General features: G+C 38.3%; 1 protein-coding gene across 3 annotated transcripts; it reads left to right on the forward strand.

Moving 5' to 3' along the window:
• The first annotated feature begins 916 nt into the window (after positions 1-916).
• Positions 917-18,357, forward strand: scn3b (sodium channel, voltage-gated, type III, beta). Of its 3 annotated transcripts, none has more exons than XM_047391707.1 (6): positions 917-1,671; positions 4,048-4,217; positions 4,313-4,541; positions 11,067-11,205; positions 15,238-15,332; positions 17,438-18,357. In XM_047391707.1, the coding sequence occupies exons 1-5, from the start codon at positions 1,617-1,619 to the stop codon at positions 15,299-15,301; spliced, it is 657 nt and encodes a 218-aa protein (XP_047247663.1). In that variant the 5' UTR covers positions 917-1,616; the 3' UTR covers positions 15,302-15,332; positions 17,438-18,357. The 3 variants fall into 3 exon arrangements, with proteins under 3 accessions (XP_047247663.1, XP_047247665.1, XP_047247662.1); XM_047391709.1 differs by having other exon boundaries at positions 919-1,671; positions 4,313-4,466; positions 15,238-15,321; XM_047391706.1 differs by having other exon boundaries at positions 921-1,671; positions 15,238-15,321.
• The last annotated feature ends 1,315 nt before the right edge of the window (positions 18,358-19,672 follow it).

Genomic DNA, 19,672 nt, shown 5'->3' on the forward strand with positions numbered 1-19,672 from the left:
AGCCCCAAAGAAGTGTACCACTCAGACTGTTGCATGCCCAGAGTGAAGCATGGGGGTGGATCAGTGATGGTTTGGGCTGTTATATCATGGCATTCCCTTGGCCCAATACTTGTGCTAGAGGGGCGCGTCACTGCCAAGGACTATTGAACCATTCTTGAGGAATTGACGCTGTATCAGGATGACAATGCACCAATACACACAGCAAGACTGGTGAAAGATTGGTTTGATGAACATGAAAGTGAAGTTGAACATCTCCCATGGCCTGCACAGTCACCAGATCTAAATTTTATTGAACCACTTTTGGGTGTTTTGGAGGAGCGAGTCAGGAAACGTTTTCCTCCACCAGTATCACGTAGAGACCTGGCCACTATCCTGCAAGAAGAATGGCTTAAAATCCCTCTGACCACTGTGCAGGACTTGTATATGTCATTCCCAAGACGCATTGACGCTGTATTGGCTGCAAAAGGAGGCCCTACATCATACTAATAAATTATTGTGGTCTAAAACCAGGTGTTTCAGTTTCATTGTCCAACCCCTGTATTTGCAAGGCGCTGTGCGCACTTTAGTTTTCTTTACTTAAAGGCTTGACCACCTGCAACATTTTTTATTAGTCTGTTCATGATGAAGCTGGGCAAGTTAAAAAAAAATACATGTGCTCACTCAAAAAATGAAATGTCATGAGTGTGCTCAACAACTTATGTAAACTCATGACACAGAGACCCCTTTCATACTTTATTTTTTAAAGTATTAAAACTGATTTGCATTCTATTTCTGCAAGCTGTTCCAGGAGCTGCTGTGATTTGTTTACAGTCAAATAAAAACAAATTTAATGGCGAGGAGGTGCCCATGCAGGACCCAAATGGGCTGGGTATAACATGATCATGCACGTTGTATTATGGGAGGGAGTGACTCACGCATGCGTATCAAACGCTCTCCTGCTGCCAGGCGCTAAGTGGAAAACAAAGAGTAAGCATCGGCTAGGAAATATAGTAAATGGCTTTTTTTTTATATAAGAAATAGAGTTGAAACAATCAACATGCTTACCTTCATGTGAAATGATAAGCGTTGCTGTTTACGTCTAATCAAGACTTCACATCTCGAGGCTGTAAGTGAGTAAATCGGCTTTATTGTTCGAATCATCGGGTTCTGACCGTTGCAGAAGAACAGAAAAATAAACTCAGTGTATGGGGATGGATCTGGACTAAGTGACTGGAGTTGTGGGCGAGGAAACTGTTGCATCACTCGAGTTTGCTGTCGCACATTTCGGACTTGCCCAGTCCATCCAAGGGATGATGAAATTACTTGCCTCTGTGTAGAAGAGGAATTGCGAACCCAGACGCCATTGATGGGCAGGGAAAACTTCTAAAATAAATGTCCTGCAGTGCTTTTGAGCGTTATTTGTCCCCTCAGTTCCCTTCTTTTGACAAGCGTTTTGCCTTGGATTTTCACTTGTGGAGGAGTGGCAAGTTTCCTGCGCTCTGAGCGGCCGAGGAGAGGCGTTGTCTGTGGTCCTGAACTCTGATATCTCACCCAGGAGTTGGCCTTGAAAGCAACTTCAGACAGAACTAGAGTTACAGCAGAGGTTGTCCTGCCAGCAGCTCCTCATAGGGCTGAATATGGTAACTCTGCACAGAGTTCATCTGCAAACATTGCTTCTTTTGTTGTTTGTCGGTAAGTATATAATTTAAGGTTTGCCGTATGCCTTGTTTAAATCAGGAGCGTGGCAGCATGCCATGGTTACGGAGCATTCACGGTTATGAACATTGACTTTTACCAGAGCGCTTACTCTGATGGTTCACATAAACAGACTAGCTGCACAGAAGAAAGCGACGTTACACTGATTTATTTCGTCCTTCCTTCCTGTCTTTCTTTCTCTGTTTTCTTGTGCCTTTTCTCTCCGCCCACATGTGGTAAAAACACGATGAAAAAAAGATAAAATCAATGTTGTCACTGTCTGCCAGGAGGGGTGGGGGGCGCTTGTTATATAACAGAAATGGGCCCAACGCACAGTCATGCATATACAGTGATTTGCAAAAATATTCTTACCCCGTGGACGTTTTCACATTTTGCCAGGTCAAGAATCTTGTGTTTTTTTGTGTTAGTGTTTGTTTGTGCATGGGGGACAGTTTGACTGGGTCACTCTAACACATGCATGTGTTTTGATCTGAACCATTGCATTTAGCTGTTGTTGCTGTTATTTGTTTAGTTTTGTCATCCTGCTGGAAGGTAAACCTCCATCGCCTTCCCAGGTCTTTTGTTGTCTGACAGGATTCCCTATATTTAGCTCCATCCATCTTCTTATCAGCTTTGACCAGTTTCCCTGTCCCAGTAGAAGAAAAACATCCCCACAGCATGATGCTGCCACCACCACCTTTCTCTTTGGAAATTACGTACAGACTAATGTGCAGTGACAGTTTTTTCCTCTACAAACAGCATTTTGTAAGTAGTATAAAAAAGTTCAAATTTGGTCTCATCTGATCAGAGCACCTACATTCATGTTTGCTATGTCTCCTAAATGGCTCGTGGAAAACTGCAACAGGACTTATTGTAGCTTTCTTTCAGCAATGTCTTTCTTCTCACTACCCTTCCATAGAGGCCAGTCGATTATGAATACTTGTCATATTAACAGATTATCCCATCAGAACTAAGCATCTCTGCAGCTCTTCCAGAGATAACATAGATCTCTTGGCTGCTTCTCTCATTAGACAAATGTCAAACCCTATTTATTTTCTTCCACTTGACAAATATGCAATGATTTTTGTTGGTCTATCATACAAAATACCATTAAATACATTGACATTTAGTTATAATTTGCCAAAAATTAGTTATGAATACCGATAAGAATATGAAATCAGTCTATGCAAAACATTGGCAAGCTTTGTAATGCCATTTTTATGCATCAGTTTAGAGAACCCACAGTTGATTTTACTTCTATCTTCATACTTCAGAACGAAACACTCAAATTTTTAAGGAAAAAAGTTATTTAAGTGGGAATGCAATTACATACAGCTGGGACCAACTGAGTCTTTATGTGAAAATTAGCTCACTTGAAAAATAAAGCACATAATTCGAAGCCTACATCATAAACAGACACAACAAGAAAAACAATTTCCTTTGTACCATTAGTGTCCTTCTGTAGTGGACATTTTCTAAATATGTGTCGATGGAAGACATAAAACTAACCTCTCCTAGTTCTTAAGAGCCACTCTTTAGTTGCTAAAGGAGCTACGTTTGGCTCTGGAGCAGTGGGTTTCAGACTCAATTTGTATGCATTCATAAACACTGAATTGTTTTCCTTTTTACTGCACTCAGTGCTTTCCTGACATTATTCAATCAACTGTAATGCAATTATACCCCAGCAGTTTCCTTTTTCCTCCATTTTGTTCACAATATGTTGCTAACCCTTCACCAGTTCTAGCTATTGTCTCTACACTCTTTCGCTATATGTTCTCCTCCCTCTCCAGGTAAATATTACCTGGCTGAAGCCACGTTTTTGTCTTCTATCTGTTGTCTCTCGAGTCTCTCCGCTGCTCACAGGACTGTATAATTAAATGTGTGTTAATGTAAACCGAGTTCTGTCTCTGTGTTGGATTTGATGTGAACAGATTATAAGAGATGCTTAAATGAAAACAAACTCACTCATGAGGGTTTTTTTTTTTGCAAAAAAGTGTATCTGTTGTAGTTTGTGTAGCTTTACAAGACAGCTTGTAATTCAGTAAATACTTGTATACTTTATCCTTAAGCATTTCTCCCCTGAAATAAATGCCCAACGTTTTAGAGTCTTTACCATTAGACTTTCTTTTTGGCTTAAATTCCTCAAAACCAATTTCAGTGTCAAAAATAATCTATTACTGGCATGCAAAATCTAAGATAGATGAAGATAAACTCTCCCTCCTAATCAGGTTAGCTTGTTTACTTATTAGTTTAAATGAATAATATTGATACACATGACAGAAAAATGTTTGTTTAACATTTTAAAAAAATATTAACAGGAGTTTTAAATATGAACATACAGGTTGACTGCAAAGCTAAATGTGTGTTCTTTAGTCCACCTGAGCAGGCCAGTATGTGTCGACGTGGCGTCGGATACAGAAGCAGTGCTCGGAAAAACCATGAAGTTGACGTGCATCTCCTGTTTGAAGAGGGAGGAGGTCAAAACAAATACAACTGTGAATTGGTACTTCAGGCCAAAAGAAAACGAAAACACAAAACAACATGTATGTTTCCAGAATAGTGTCCTGTATGACTCTTTGGTTCAGCTTTGGTTCTTCATGTTAAAATTTTTGTCTTTTTGTCTTTTCTTTTCCCCCAGATTTACAAATATGAGAATGGAATCCGAAAAGGTTTGAATGAGCATTTTACCGGCCGTCTGGAGTGGAAAGGTAGCAAGGACCTTCAAGATGTCTCCATTTCGATCCTAAATGTCTCAGAGAGTGACAGTGGTTTCTATGAGTGCCACGTTAACCGTCAGTTTAAGTTTGAAGTCTTTACTCCTTCTGTTTTGACAATTAAGAATATCACGCTGACCGTGAAAGAGAAAGGTATGTTTGTGTGCTTTGGTTTTAGTGCAAACACAGTTGAAACCAAATATTTAACTCAATGTATAAAAATACACACAGCCATTTTTTATTCTAACTGTGTGACATTAAATCAGACTAAACTTTTCTTGTTGCTGATGAGTTAAGATTATCATTTTTTACATTTGCTTAATGCCAGAAAAGGAGAGACATTGTTTCATTGCTCTCCTCAAATTCTGAAATCATGTGCACTAGACTACTTTGAGCAACATTTCAGTTAAATATAGTCACACCCGTGGATGTTTTTTAACAACACCTCAAACACATTGCATCCTTGTGTGACATCATGGAAAAATGAAAAGAATCTGCCAGAATATCAGGAGGAGAACTGTGGACCTCCGCAGAGCAAAAGCGAAAGATTTTGTAAAGAGAGTTCATTCTCCACAAAAAAAAAAAAAAACTGCCAACATGGGCTGAAAGGCTACTTAAAGAGAAAGAAACTATTATTCTAAAAGCTGAACTGAAAAAGCGAGATTACACTTAGCAAATGCTCTTAAGGACAAAGAAATTAGGTCTTGGAGACAAGTTTTGTGGTCTGTAACCAATAATAGCAGTGAGTGGCCATAATGACCATGGAGGAAAAGATGCTTGAAAGCCTGAGAACAACATCTTGACTGTGAGGTACAAGGGTGGCAGCACCAAGTTCTCTCGGTGTTTTGCTGCACGAGAGACTTGTGTACTTCATAAAACAGATTGCTTCATGCAAAAAAAAAAAACCAACACATTAAAACATATTGAAACATCTGAAAAAAATCAGCACAGAAGTTAAAGCATGAGTAAAAATAGGTCCTAATCTTGGGTCCAAATAAGTGGCTAAGTGGCTTAAAGGCCACAAAGTCAATGTGTGAAGCAGCCATCTCAAAGTCCTGATCTTAGTTCCACAAGAAATATGTGGGCAGAGCTGAAATGGTGTGAGTAAGGAAGAAGGCCTACTGACCTGACTGACTGACATCAGTTCTGTCAGGAAGAATGGGCCGGAATTTTAGCAAGTATTGGGAGAAGCTTGTTGAGAAATACTGAAAATGTCAGATCCGAAGTCATACAAATATTAAGGAAATATATGTAAACTTGTAAATTTGAAGTAATTAAGAAATAATTATCTAGGAAAATGTTCTATCATTATTCCAGCATTTAGCAAATACAAATAATTTTGGTTATACTCACAGACCTAAAACAAAAACGGTTTAGATTTGATTTTATGTCAGACAGTAAGAAAAAAAAAAAGGTTATATGTTTTTTTATAGAATTTATGTAAACATTTGGTTTTTAACTGAAAGTGGTAAAGCAATTACAGTGTCTCTGCATGTTTTCTGATACAATATAATATGTTCTAACCTTTGTTAACTCATATTTTTAGAGCTGACTTAATCAAGGCTGTACTGTTTAGATGCAAAACACAGTTCAGTGCTGATCTCTGTGCACGGAGTCCTTTCTTTGTGCTCTGCCTCCTCTTCATCTGATTTTAAAGTGTTTATCAGGCCACCATGACTTGCTTTTTAATTATCAACCTAAGGTGTTCTCTTTGCTAAGTGATGCATTAGTGTGAAAGCAGTCTGCCACTAACAATACCTCTTCTCTTTCCCACTCTCCTCCATGCTGTGATTGATTTGACAAATAACTGTGTTTTGTTTTGTTTTGTCTGCCTTTATTTTCCATTAAAGCTTTCTTCTGTTGTCAGTGAAGGGCTTAATTCAAACCAGCTACTTTGCTATCTTTTTAAAAACGGGTAATGTATTATGCTTCTCGAATGTTTGGTCTGCTGAGTGTTTCATCACCCACCTCGTTCGAATATACACATCAACATGTATATTTGGAAGTACTTAATTATTTTCTTTTTCTTTAAATTTACATTTTCTATGCCTGCACATGGTAAAATTTTGAACGAGATCCTTATAAAGACACAGAATGTTTTTTTCCTCCTATGTATGCTATAATCTGTTTTTTTCTGCACAATATTAAAATGCTCCTTCATATTTCATACAACAGTATCAAATTTCAGAAAGCCTTTTGTGTAGTGATCATTATATATCTGCATCATATCATCTGACAATGATGTTCATGGTGGAAAAGCTCATGGTAAATGCATCTGTTCTTTACCATATAGGGGCTTATACAGGTCCTTCTCAAAAAATTAGCATATTGTGATAAAGTTCATTATTTTCCATAATGTCATGATGAAAATTTAATATTCATATATTTTAGATTCATTGCACACTAACTGAAATATTTCAGGTCTTTTATTGTCTTAATACGGATGATTTTGGCATACAGCTCATGAAAACCCAAAATTCCTATCTCACAAAATTAGCATATTTTATCCGACCAATAAAAGAAAAGTGTTTTTAATACAAAAAACATCAACCTTCAAATAATCATGTACAGTTATGCACTCAATACTTGGTCGGGAATCCTTTTGCAGAAATGACTGCTTCAATGCGGCGTGGCATGGAGGCAATCAGCCTGTGGCACTGCTGAGGTCTTATGGAGGCCCAGGATGCTTCGATAGCGGCCTTTAGCTCATCCAGAGTGTTGGGTCTTGAGTCTCTCAACGTTCTCTTCACAATATCCCACAGATTCTCTATGGGGTTCAGGTCAGGAGAGTTGGCAGGCCAATTGAGCACAGTGATACCATGGTCAGTAAACCATTTACCAGTGGTTTTGGCACTGTGAGCAGGTGCCAGGTCATGCTGAAAAGTGAAATCTTCATCTCCATAAAGCTTTTCAGCAGATGGAAGCATGAAGTGCTCCAAAATCTCCTGATAGCTAGCTGCATTGACCCTGCCCTTGATAAAACACAGTGGACCAACAACAGCAGCTGACACGGCACCCAGACCATTACTGACTGTGGGTACTTGACACTGGACGTCTGGCATTTTGGCATTTCCTTCTCCCCAGTCTTCCTCCAGACTCTGGCACCTTGATTTCTGAATGACATGCAGAATTTGCTTTCATCCAAAAAAAGTACTTTGGACCACTGAGCAACAGTCCAGTGCTGCTTCTCTGTAGCCCAGGTCTGGGGAATGCGGCACCTGTAGCCCATTTCCTGCACACGCCTGTGAACGGTGGCTCTGGATGTTTCTACTCCAGACTCAGTCCACTGCTTCCGCAGGTCCCCCAAGGTCTGGAATCGGCCCTTCTCCATAATCTTCCTCAGGGTCTGGTCACCTCTTCTCGTTGTGCAGCGTTTTCTGCCACACTCTTTCCTTCCCACAGACTTCCCAGTGAGGTGCCTTGATACAGCACTCTGGGAACAGCCTATTTGTTCAGAAATTTCTTTCTGTGTCTTACCCTCTTGCTTGAGAGTGTCAATAGTGGCCTTCTGGACAGCAGTCAGGTCGGCAGTCTTACCCATGATCGGGGTTTTGAGTGATGAACCAGGCTGGGAGTTTTAAAGGCCTCAGGAATCTTTTGCAGGTGTTTAGAGTTAACTCGTTGATTCAGATGATTAGGTTCATAGCTCGTTTAGAGACCCTTTTAATGATATGCTAATTTTGTGAGATAGAAATTTTGGGTTTTCATGAGCTATATGCCAAAATCATCCGTATTAAGACAATAAAAGACCTGAAATATTTCAGTTAGTGTGCAATGAATCTAAAATATATGAATGTTAAATTTTCATCATTACATTATGGAAAATAATTAACTTTATCACAATATGCTACTTTTTTGAGAAGGACCTGTATTACAAAAATAACCCCTATTTGCAGGGACTGTAAAAATCAAGTTGAACAAATATGTCAGCTTTCTTCTGAGTATGTTTTCTGGAATTTGGTACAAACTTACAACCAGGTTCACAGTGGCTCAAAAATTAAACTCAATTTTCTGAATAGTTTAACAATGATTTTGTTTTACAATTGCCAAATGCCCCTATGTGTTCTCAAGGAAATTTTGCTTATCACAGTCCTGACTCATGTTCAAATTGGCCATTAAGACATTCTCCTCTAATGAGGTCACATTGTGAATGATGGGTGAAATACAGTGCCTTGCATAACTGGGTTTTCCTTTTCTTTTCTTTTTTATTACATCTACAGGCTTTAGTGTATTTTCCTGGGGTTTTGTGTGACAGACCAACCAAACAAATGACACATTTTTAAGTAGAAATAAAAAAATAGATATTCTTTTGCAAATAAAACTCTTAGAAGTGTGGCATTTGTATCTTCCAGCTTAACTTTAACTAGCTTTCGTGCCTGCTGAGAAAATAAAAAAATATTCCCATGGCATGATACTGAGAACACCATGTTTCATCATAAAAAAGTAGTGCATTGCTAATGCTGGCATCTTCTGCCTCCTGAGCTGTAGATCTCTGCAGAACCTCCAGAAATAAAATGGGCCTCTTTGGCTCTTCCCTGATTAGCACTTTGTGCTCCTTGGTCTCCATGATGCTGTTCGTTCTCTAATGTTCTCCTACAAACCTCCGAGGCTTCACAAAATACCTGGATTTATATTGAGATTAATTTACACACAGGTGGACTCCATTTACTTGGTAGGTGACTTCCTAAGGCAAGTGGTATCACTAGACTTCATATGGAATATTAATGTTAACGAGGCTGACTACAAATCAGCAGACTTTTCAGAGTTTTCCCAGAGTTTTATTTGTAAAAAAAAAAAAGAAAAAAAAAAAAACCATGTATCAGTTTCCTTCCCTTTCAAAATCATGCACTACGTTGTGTTGGTCAATCACATAAAACTCCCGAAAATACATAGAATAAAATTACAATTTGTGAAACAATTCAAGGTGTATGAATACCTTTGCAGAGCACTTCAGTCTGCGGTTTTTTAAGCATGTTGTTAATCTTCTGCCACAGCTAAATGTAAGCAAATAGGATATTTTAGATATGAAAAACATTTTTTCCTATAGACTTAAAGACAATAAATAATTATAATAGGCAGAAACTGTTCTTATGTTCCGATGGGCATGATGATTGTTTTCAAACACATCAACAATAAGAAACTCTTAAGAATAAAATACATTTATGATGCAAGAACCACTGTGAGTTTGCACCTCCATCTTATATCATACACAAAGGTACCCTGTGGAGCTTTTATATTTCTATAGGCAGGTTTTTGTTGAATTTGCCTCCACCTGCTTGTAACGTTGAGAAATCTCTGCAAGGCACCTTTTCTCTTTAACTCCTTAGGTTCTAATATCATTACAGTGTATTTACGCAGATCATATTTTGTATGCAACCTTATAACAGTATATTTTTAAGTTTTAATAAATCCACCTAAAAGCATGAATTCATATAAGAATATTTTCTTTTTACAGCGCTTACTGTAATTGATAATCAGATAGTACCATGCCACTGAAAATGTAAAAGCAGTAAAAGCACGTTTGGGTAGATGAACAGGAAGTGGGATATTTTCATCCGGGCAATGACATGTATGTTGCATGGAAACCATTTTTCTAAATTGAATATTCCTATAGACCAAATACACATACTTATCAATACTCCAATCACAATATTGCATACCTGACTTGCATTTGGGGATATGAAGAAAATAGATGTATTGCCTTTCTTTGAATCTGATACTTTGGCATGCATAATGTGATCTCCTGCTAAGCTAGACTGAGATTTTTTGGGTGTGTCCAAAAAGTCTATGGCATGAGTTTCGCTACAGAGAAACAGCATATATACTGCACATATACACCACTGCATCAGAATTTATGCAAGTGCTCCTCTAATGTTGCAGCAATCAACCCATTTCAATTTGTTTTAATCTCAGTCAGCCAGTCTTTACTTGTGAGGTCAGACTTTTTCACGTGTTTAATATGACCCAAGTCCTTTTTGCAAGTGTTCCTGAAAATGCACTGATGATGGTCCTCTACTATGCATTCAGTTTTGTGTCCATTAGCCTCGAAAAGTTGCCAAAATTATTTTCATGGTTTTAGTACCAGTGTACACACTTTGCTGTCAGACTGGGTTGAGACTGGTAGCAGAATAACTACTAGAAAAATTTAGTTTTGGTGGGCGGAGTTGCTGCAGAAAACTAAGAAAACGACAGGTTTAGAATGTTTTTGACATTTTCAAAAGTGACCAAAAGAACATGAAAACAAGCTTTACTACTGGTTGGTAAAAACATTTTCCATCTAATGATAAATAATTGATGTTCTCTGCTCTTTTTCCTTGCATTTTAAAAATGATAAACACATCATATCAATTTTTAATTGGTAATAAACTACAAATTCGGTATGTGAAATGCATTATGTTGATAAGAAAATGAACCAGGAACACATAAATATAAATGCAGAGACATGAATGCATCTTTTATAACGGATGAATTGAATTTGTTATTCAGTCAAATTAGACTGCTTATCTATTTTCTTCTCCATCATAAATGACTCTAGATTATGTGTCAGCAGTGTTCAACAAACTTAGGACACTTCCTTAAAGCTGCAGCAGTCTTATTTTGTTGTTCTTCACAAAATGGTCCAGAAAATTTATGCACGCTGAATAAAACATGTGCCTATCTGCTGTTTGTGCTCCACAGCCTCCAATGACACCGCTGCAATCTACTCTGAGATCATGATGTATGTCCTGCTGGTGTTCTTGACCTTCTGGCTGCTGGTGGAAATGGTCTACTGCTATAGGAAGATCTCAAAGTCTGATGAGCAAGCGCAGGATGCAGAGTGAGTCTCACACGGATCTACACACACAGATCAGTGTGAGATGAGGACAAAATACAGTTTTCTGACATGATTTATTCTGATATAAATGTGAATCAAGTTTATTTCGTTTAAAATGGATGATTTGTTACTGTGGATGTTTGAATTTCTTGTTATTATATAATGCTTATTTAAAATCCCAGGCATCTGCTGCTGAGAATTAGTGGGCTGTCAGAAAGACTGACTGAAAAGGTCAGACTAACAGACAGACATGGGAGTAATTGAAAATTGAGTATGTTCCCTGCCCTGGTTTTTAACCCTCTCAACATGAATCTGTCTTTTCTGTAAGGCAGCCAGCCAGACACACCTGAATTATTCCAAGCTCTGCTGAGTGCTCATTTTTTAAACAAGCTTTTTACATCCAAGCTGGATTTTCAGCTCCATCACAAACTGGCTTTTTGTATCACCTTATCTCAAAGCCACTGGTGTAGTCAGCCCCACTGGATTTCCACGTTGCCTCAGCCAGCCCATGTCTGTTAACAGTTTTGTTGTTTTTTTTTATGGTTGATTCACTATTGTTGTTTGCAATAATTCATGCAAATTCCAAATCCCACTCCCTGTGTGACACATAGAGCCCAACCACTGCAGAATATAATGCTGCATATCCTGATTATTCCTTATTTCATAACAATGCAATCTGAGTCTGTGAAAATGCAGCAAATCTCTAAAGTCAATGTCCGTGCCTCTAGTAAATTATATGTTGTTTTTTTTTTTTAAAACTTCTACAACCTCCCAAAAGGTTCCAGTCAAAAGTGCACATACACCTATTGTAGACATGAATGTCATTAATATTGGTATTTAACTGTTCCATTTGAATCGTTCCTTTTCCAGGCTTGAATGATCCACTATGCAACATCAGTGATTTTTAAAAACAAGAATTAGCTGCACAAAAATGAATTTATTGAGGATTTCTCTAATCAGCACCAAGTCAAATATACATTCAATTACCCATTTCAACTCTGTTCCTATGCGTGTCTGGGATCAATGCCCTGTTAGATCATCCAGTTAGGTCCAGATGTCAACTATCTGACCTATACTGTAACCCTCAGTAGAAAGAAAATTTGTTTGTATTCAAGAACAACCCAATACCTGTCACAGCTCTAGCATCTAATGAACCGGAAACTTCTACAACACCAGTGTCACAGTTCACATTGAGGAGACTAACTGAGAGGGTGCCATCTTGACTGAATTTGCTAAAATGCTCCTGGGTAAATGTTTTATGGTCAGCGAGGCAAAGATGGAGCTATCTCACCGCAATAACAAAATGCATTCATGTCTCTGCATTTATTTTGAAAATGATTTTCCAACTGTCAAGCATGGTGGTGGTAACATCATGCTAAGGGCCCTGTTTCACTGTCAGTTGTTCTGGTTCATTGAGCAAAGTGGGTTTAACAATGAACAGGAGGACTATCCCCAAATTCCTTAACTTCACCTCAAAACAACAGCTACACAATGGACATTTGGACACAAGCTGGGTGTCTTAACATGATACAAATCCAAACATTACATTTTTGGAATGGTCTTAAACTCATCCGTATTGATAATTTGAAAACTAAGCATAGAAGTTGGGTCCGGTCCAGAAAACCACCTAATATTAATGTCTTCTACCAACTTTGATGACAAATAGTTACTTGCTGCAGTACATTCATCCACTTAGACTTTACCTTTCAGTAGGTTCTTTTGATCAATATCAGTAAGACGAAGAAAGTTAAAGACCGGTGTTTAACTTTTTTGCTAGTGAGCGTCTTTAGGACAGTAGGTGCTTTCCTCTGGGAATTGGGAGGATTTTCTGAAGTATTGCAAATCAGCAATTATTCTAAAGATATGAACTGGTCTTTGCTGTGTAAAATGACCATGATAAAAAATTTGCATTCCAAATTTGGTACTTTGACCTTGGCTAAAGCATATTAAGCTGGATGGTAATATGATTAAGTTGGAACTTTCTAGAGGCTTCAGACCTTATTAAGATAAACAAAATCCAGCAGTATGGTGATATATACAGTGCCTTGTGAAAGTACTCGGCCCCCTTGAACTGGTCAACCTCTTGCCACATTTCAGGCTTCAAACATAAAGATATAAAATTCAAATTTTTTGTGAAGAATCAACAACAAGTGGGACACAATCGTGAAGTGGAATAAAATTTATTGAATGTGTCAAACCTTTTTAACAAATAAAAAACTGAAAAGTGGGGCGTGTAATATTATTCAGCCCCTTTACTTTCAGTGCAGCAAACTCACTCCAGAAGTTCAGTGAGGATCTCTGAATGATCCAATGTTGTCCAAATGACTGATGATGATGAATAGAATCCACCTGTGTGTAATCAAGTCACCGTATAAATGCACCTGCTCTGTGATAGTCTCAGGGTTCTGTTCAAAGTGCAGAGAGCATCATGAAGACCAAGGAACACACCAGGCAGGTCCGAGATACTGTTGTGGAGAAGTTTAAAGCCGGATTTGGATACAAAAAGATTTCCCATGCTTTAAACATCTCAAGGAGCACTGTGCAAGCAATCATATTGACATGGAAGGAGTATCAGACCACTGCAAATCTACCAAGACCCAGCCGTCCCTCTAAACCTTCATCTCGAACAAGGAGAAGACTGATCAGAGATGCAGCCAAGAGGCCCATGATCACTCTGGATGAACTGCAGAGATCTACAGCTGAGGTGGGAGAGTCTGTCCATAGGACAACAATCAGTTGTACACTGCACAAATCTGGCCTTTATGGAAGAGTGGCAAGAAGAAAGCCATTTCTCAAAGATATCCATAAAAAGTCGTGTTTAAAGTTTGCCACAAGCCACCTGGGAGACACACCAAACATGTGGAAGAAGGTGCTCTGGTCAGATGAAACCAAAATCGAACTGTTTGGCCACAATGCAAAACGACATGTTTGACGTAAAAGCAACACAGCTCATCACCCTGAACACACCATCCCTACTGTCAAACATGGTGGTGGCAGCATCATGGTTTGGGCCTGCTTTTTGTCAGCAGGGACAGGGAAGATGGTCAAAATTGATGGGAAGATGGATGGGGCCAAATACAGGACCATTCTGGAAGACAACCTGTTGGAGTCTGCAAGAGACCTGAGACTGGGACAGAGATTTATCTTCCAACAAGACAACGATCTAAAACATAAAGCCAAATCTACAATGGAATGGTTCACAAATAAACGTATCCAGGTGTTGGAATGGCCAAGTCAAAGTCCAGACCTGAATCCAATCGAGAATCTGTGGAAAGAGCTGAAGACTGCTGTTCATGAACGCTCTTCATCCAACCTCACTGAGCTCAAGCTGTTTTACAAGGAAGAATTGGGAAGAATTTCACTCTCTAGATGTGCAAAACTGATAGAGACAAACCCCAAGCGACTTGCAGCTGTAATTGCAGCAAAGGGTGGCGCTACAAAGTATTAACGCAAGGGGGCCGAATAATATTACACGCCCCACTTTTCAGTTTTTTATATGTTAAAGTTTGACACATCCAATAAATTTCATTCCACTTCATGATTGTGTCCCAGTTGTTGTTGATTCTTCACAAAAAATTTGAATTTTATATCTTTATGTTTGAAGCCTGAAATGTGGCAAGAGGTTGAAAAGTTCAAGGGGGCCGAGTACTTTCGCAAGGCACTGTAGCTGCAAAGAACAGATGAAGGAGGCATCTGAAGCTCATACTTTAATACTTAGTCTAAGTAGTTGAAACGGTAAGATAACTGTAATATGTGAGATAATTTTAATCTGGTACTCAAGATGAAGTTGACAACAAAAAGTGAAACTTGATTTTGACAGCTTTACCTGCTCAAAGTTTGCTGATTGAGTCACAAAGCTCATTTCACTAAAATAAAACCTGCTTAGTCTACAGAGAAGCCATGCAGATGCACTGCATGTAACTGGAAGCACGTGATATGGTTTTAAGAGGCTGGGCGTTTGCTGATAAACACTGAATGATAGTGTCAACTCTTCTGGATGAACTTAACCCCACACGCTCCTCTGTTTTTCTGCAGGACAAACTACCTGGCCGTTCCCTCTGAGCAGAAAGACAATACAGTCGCTCCTGTTCCCGAATAAAAGCGATTTTCAATGACACGGTATTTTACAAGTAAATCTTTCTGCCTGAACCTGATCAGTAAAATCATCTCTCTCCTTTTTAATCCATCACATGTAGCTTTAATTCATAACTTTGCAGCTATGTCGATTCCCGTTTGTTCAGTCATCAATGTGTCCCATCCTTCACATTCCTTTTTGAAAAGGCTCTCATTTCTGTCCTTTTTGGACCCTTTCTTTTATATCAGTTTTTATTTCTTATTTAAATATTTCTTTAGAAAACATGTAATGTCCTTGTTGCTTTCTTTTAAAAATGATAAGTAGATGTATGATTTTTTAGAAGTGTGTTCATACCTAGAGTCCTCTGGGATACATATATTTAGAGACACATCATATGGAGGTGGCGCAGTTGGTAGCACTGTTGCCTTGCAGCAAGAAGGTCCTGAGTTCGATTCCCGGCTAGGGGTCTTTCTGCATGGAGTTTGCATACTCCGGTACTTCGGTGAATTTATAGGGTTTCAATTAGACAGACCAATACAGAAATATGAAGTGGAATAAAAATGATGCATGGTTTTTAAAGGTAAAAAATGAAACTCAAAAGAGTGTGAAGATTGGCAACAAACCTGACAGTTCATGAGTAAATTTGTGGAGAAGTTTAAAGCAGGTTTAGGTTGGATCATTAATCTTAGAAGTAGTCAGGCAGCCACTGGTAACTCTGGAGGAGCTGCAGAGATCCACAGCAGTGGTGGGGGATATATTGTTAACACCACAACCTTTAGTCATGCATTTCTTTTATGGAAGAGGTTCCAACGATAGAGCACCAATATTCCCTTGTGGGTTCCAAGATGAAAGCCACTGTTAAAATAAAATCTGAAATGAGAATTACAGTTTGTGGTTTACCACAAGCCATGTGGGGGACACAGAAGAAGAGCTTTAAGCCCAACACCTAAAATGTGGTGTGTGATGATGGAAAACTAACACTTCACATTACCCTAAACTATCCTTCCTCATGGTGAAATATAGTGGTGGAAGCCTCATACTATGTGCCTGCTTTTCTTCATCAGGGAGAGGGAATCGGGTCAAGGAATATGGATGGAGCTATATACAATGCAATCTTAGAGGACAAACATTTTTGAAGATGCAAAAGGCTGGGGTGAAGGTTCACCTTCCTACGGGACCTGCAGAAACACAACCTTTAACATCCAGCCGTAGCAACAAAAAATAGTTTAGATCGAAGGATTTCCATGTGTTAGAATGACCTAGTAAAAGTTCAGACTGAAATCTAAATAGGAACATGTGGCAAGACTTGAAAATTGTTGTTCACATATGCTTTTAATCAAATCTGAGATATTTGTTAAAGAATGGATAAAACATTTGGTAGTCAGATGTGCAAAGTTTCCCAAAAACTGACTTTAAATGTTTTGTTAAATTCTGAAAACTGTGTAACATTTTCTTTCTGCTTCACAGTTATGCACTAATTTATATTGGGTTATCACATAAAATCCCAAATAAAATACTTTGGTGTTGTAACTTACCACAACAGTGTTCAAGAGGTATGAATACTTTTGCAAGGCACTTTATGTCCCATTTATTTATATTTTGCTTCCAGTAAGTCGATTTTTTTGTTAGCTTTTACAATTAGGCTATCTGGAGGGCTTTTCAAAGTTTTTCTGTTTGTTTCATTTTCTTTATTATGGTTTAGTCCAGTACCAGACCATTTTTAGAGGCATGTTTCTTTCCGCATACTGTGGCTGTGAGAAGATCAGTAATTCTTTAGACAATATGTTACAAGCATCCAGCAGCAATTATTACCAATTATTATCTAAAGGTTAATGCCTCTCTCTGGTCCTGTCAGTTATTTTCTGGATTTTCCTATCTCTAAAAGACATGATTATGGTCTACCATAGATAGGTTTTCAGGCCGCACATCCTGCTTTTGTCATTTTCGTCTGGACAATTTGTAGTCATCATCCGGTATGAGGACTAAAGATCACTTTTAAACATTGCAAGAATATCTGGCTCATTGGAAGCAAATTATCAAGAAACAGCATGATTTGAAACGTTTGCAAAGTACTAGATATTTTCTTTTAAAATACATTTTTATTGAAGATGTAAATCCTTTCAGGTTTACTGAGGGAACAATGTTCTCTGCTCTCTTCAGGTATTGACCACTCAGGATGATGGCACAGATAGCACAGTCCCATCAGTGCCACCATGAACACATTTCTCCCAGAAAGCCATGTGAATCCCGCCAGCTGACCTCCCCTATGTATTCACTGTGTCTTATAACATGAAGTGCTATATTTTTTCTCTTCCTTTTCCCAGCTCCAGGCCTCTGACATCAAGTGCTTTTACTAATACAGTATCTCGAAGAGCAAAAATGTCCCGCACCTATTATCTGATGAATATAGCCATGCTATACAGTATGTGGACCTGCTGATGTATAGATGTACTACCCTTTTCCTTACAGTTAGTCTTTGTGAGTTTTGTACCTCAACATATACTGCATAACCTAAGAAAAGAACCTACTGTTTTAAAGGCTCCTATACTGACTGTAGTACTTGCCTAGTTAATTTTTTAACCTTTTTATAGACCTTGTAGTGATTTTTCATATCACGGTTTTGTTTGTATTGGCCACCAGTCTTTTTATGGTGATTGAATTAGGAAGCTTTTTTTTACTGTATGTGCGTGCATTTCCTCTGCTTTTTATTATGCATCACAACATCATGGAAATATACATAGGATTTTCTGCAAGAAAAACACTATTTCAAACTGAATTCATTTGACATTCTTTTTTTATTCGCTTCTGTATAAATCTTTAATCAACATTCAGCTCTGATGTCAAAGTAAATTCAGTAGGTCAAGTGGTACTGCACTTAGTACACTTCAATGCATTCTTGGAGCTTTGACTGTTGGTGAGCATTGCTATTGAGCCTTGGTGTGTGCCTACTTCAATGATACAAAACTGTAGAAATATTTCTAACTTGACTATTGTGTAAAGCCGTTCTTGGTCTGTTTCAGATTTAGTAATTCATCTGTAAGCTAACATCTTTACAAATATTAAAAAGACATTCCACGGTGTGATTTGTCGCTCCTGTGTTATTTCTAGAAAATGTCAACAAATCTTTTGGTGTCACTGGCTTTGGATCCATCTCCATTAACTAGAAAGTAATTTAAGAAGATGCTCATTTTATTTTTGAGCGGGACTTGGGACCTGTCCATAATGTTATACGTTCCAATACCTACTTTAATGACCATTGTATTACTGTGGTTGACTGACCAACAAACTCACCTGGCCTGAACCACCCAGAGAATCTGTGGGATATTGTCAAGAAGAATATGAGAGACACCAGATCCAACAATGCAGACAAGCTGACAGCGAATATGACATTAACCTTGGCTTTCTTAACACTTTAGCAGAGCCTCAAGCTGATCATCTCCATGCTACACTGCACTGACGCAGTGATTTATGCAAAAGGAGCCTCAACCAAGTACAAGGTACAGTACATGGACATTGCTGTAGTAAAAATACTATGTAAAATTGGTCTAATGTCAAATTCTAACTTCATTAGCCTGTAAAAATGAAAATGAACAAATAACATATTACTATGTGTGTAATGAATATATGAGTTTCACTTTATATATCGAATTTCTAAAGCAAACTAATTCTATTCTACTGTGCTGCTCCTGTAAAAAGAAAATGTAGCAATGATTCTCATCAGCTTTTTTCTCTATGTTCTCCACAATTATATTTGGCTGTGATGTGATTCAAAGCAAGGGAGTATATGCAACAACCACAATGAGCCCCCTGCTGTTTTCAGGACTCATTAATGCTGCAGAAAGGCAGCAAACAAAGCGGGTTTCAATTTGTTACTGCTCGAAGTAAACTGCATTTTTTCAGTCATCTCATTGCTCTGTAAAGAAGGTGGTTTTTCCTATTTATTTATTTTTATCAGCAAGAACACATCCTCAGCTGACGTACAAAGCCAGAGAGACGTGATGTGGAAGACAAAGACAGTGAAAAGCTAAAGCTCAGAGACAGTAACTGGCTGTTAAAGCACGATGTGATGTACATTGCTCTTTTAGTTTAACCCACAGCAGTGACAGATATTGCAGCAGCTGTTGTTATAGCAACTCAAGACATGTTTGCAGCAAAGCAGGTAACATCATATAATTGGTAAGGCCTTAATTAGGGGTAAAAGTTGGTATATGTGAAAAAAGGGAGGATAATAGCAGAAGCGGGTGGGTTCTGCTCTAAGAAAAAGTTTGAAGGGTTCACACAAAGGAGCAGCACAGAAGAAATTACTCCACACTTCAAAAGAAAATTACCAGGCAGTGATTCCCTTTTTCTTCAATCAACTTCACATAAATTGGTTATTGACTGCCCAACACATCC

This window comes from Girardinichthys multiradiatus, chromosome 18 (genome assembly GCF_021462225.1).
Source record: "Girardinichthys multiradiatus isolate DD_20200921_A chromosome 18, DD_fGirMul_XY1, whole genome shotgun sequence".
In the NCBI taxonomy this organism is placed as follows: domain Eukaryota; kingdom Metazoa; phylum Chordata; class Actinopteri; order Cyprinodontiformes; family Goodeidae; genus Girardinichthys; species Girardinichthys multiradiatus.

What these genes read in the sequence shown, in the direction of transcription:
- scn3b (XM_047391707.1), top strand. Translation starts at nt 1,617, where the DNA reads ATGGTAACTCTGCACAGAGTTCATCTGCAAACATTGCTTCTTTTGTTG. An exon ending in GCTTCTTTTGTTGTTTGTCG is followed by an intron (nt 1,672 to 4,047) that starts GTAAGTATATAA and finishes TGTGTTCTTTAG; the next exon opens with TCCACCTGAGCAGGCCAGTA. An exon ending in ACGAAAACACAAAACAACAT is followed by an intron (nt 4,218 to 4,312) that starts GTATGTTTCCAG and finishes CTTTTCCCCCAG; the next exon opens with ATTTACAAATATGAGAATGG.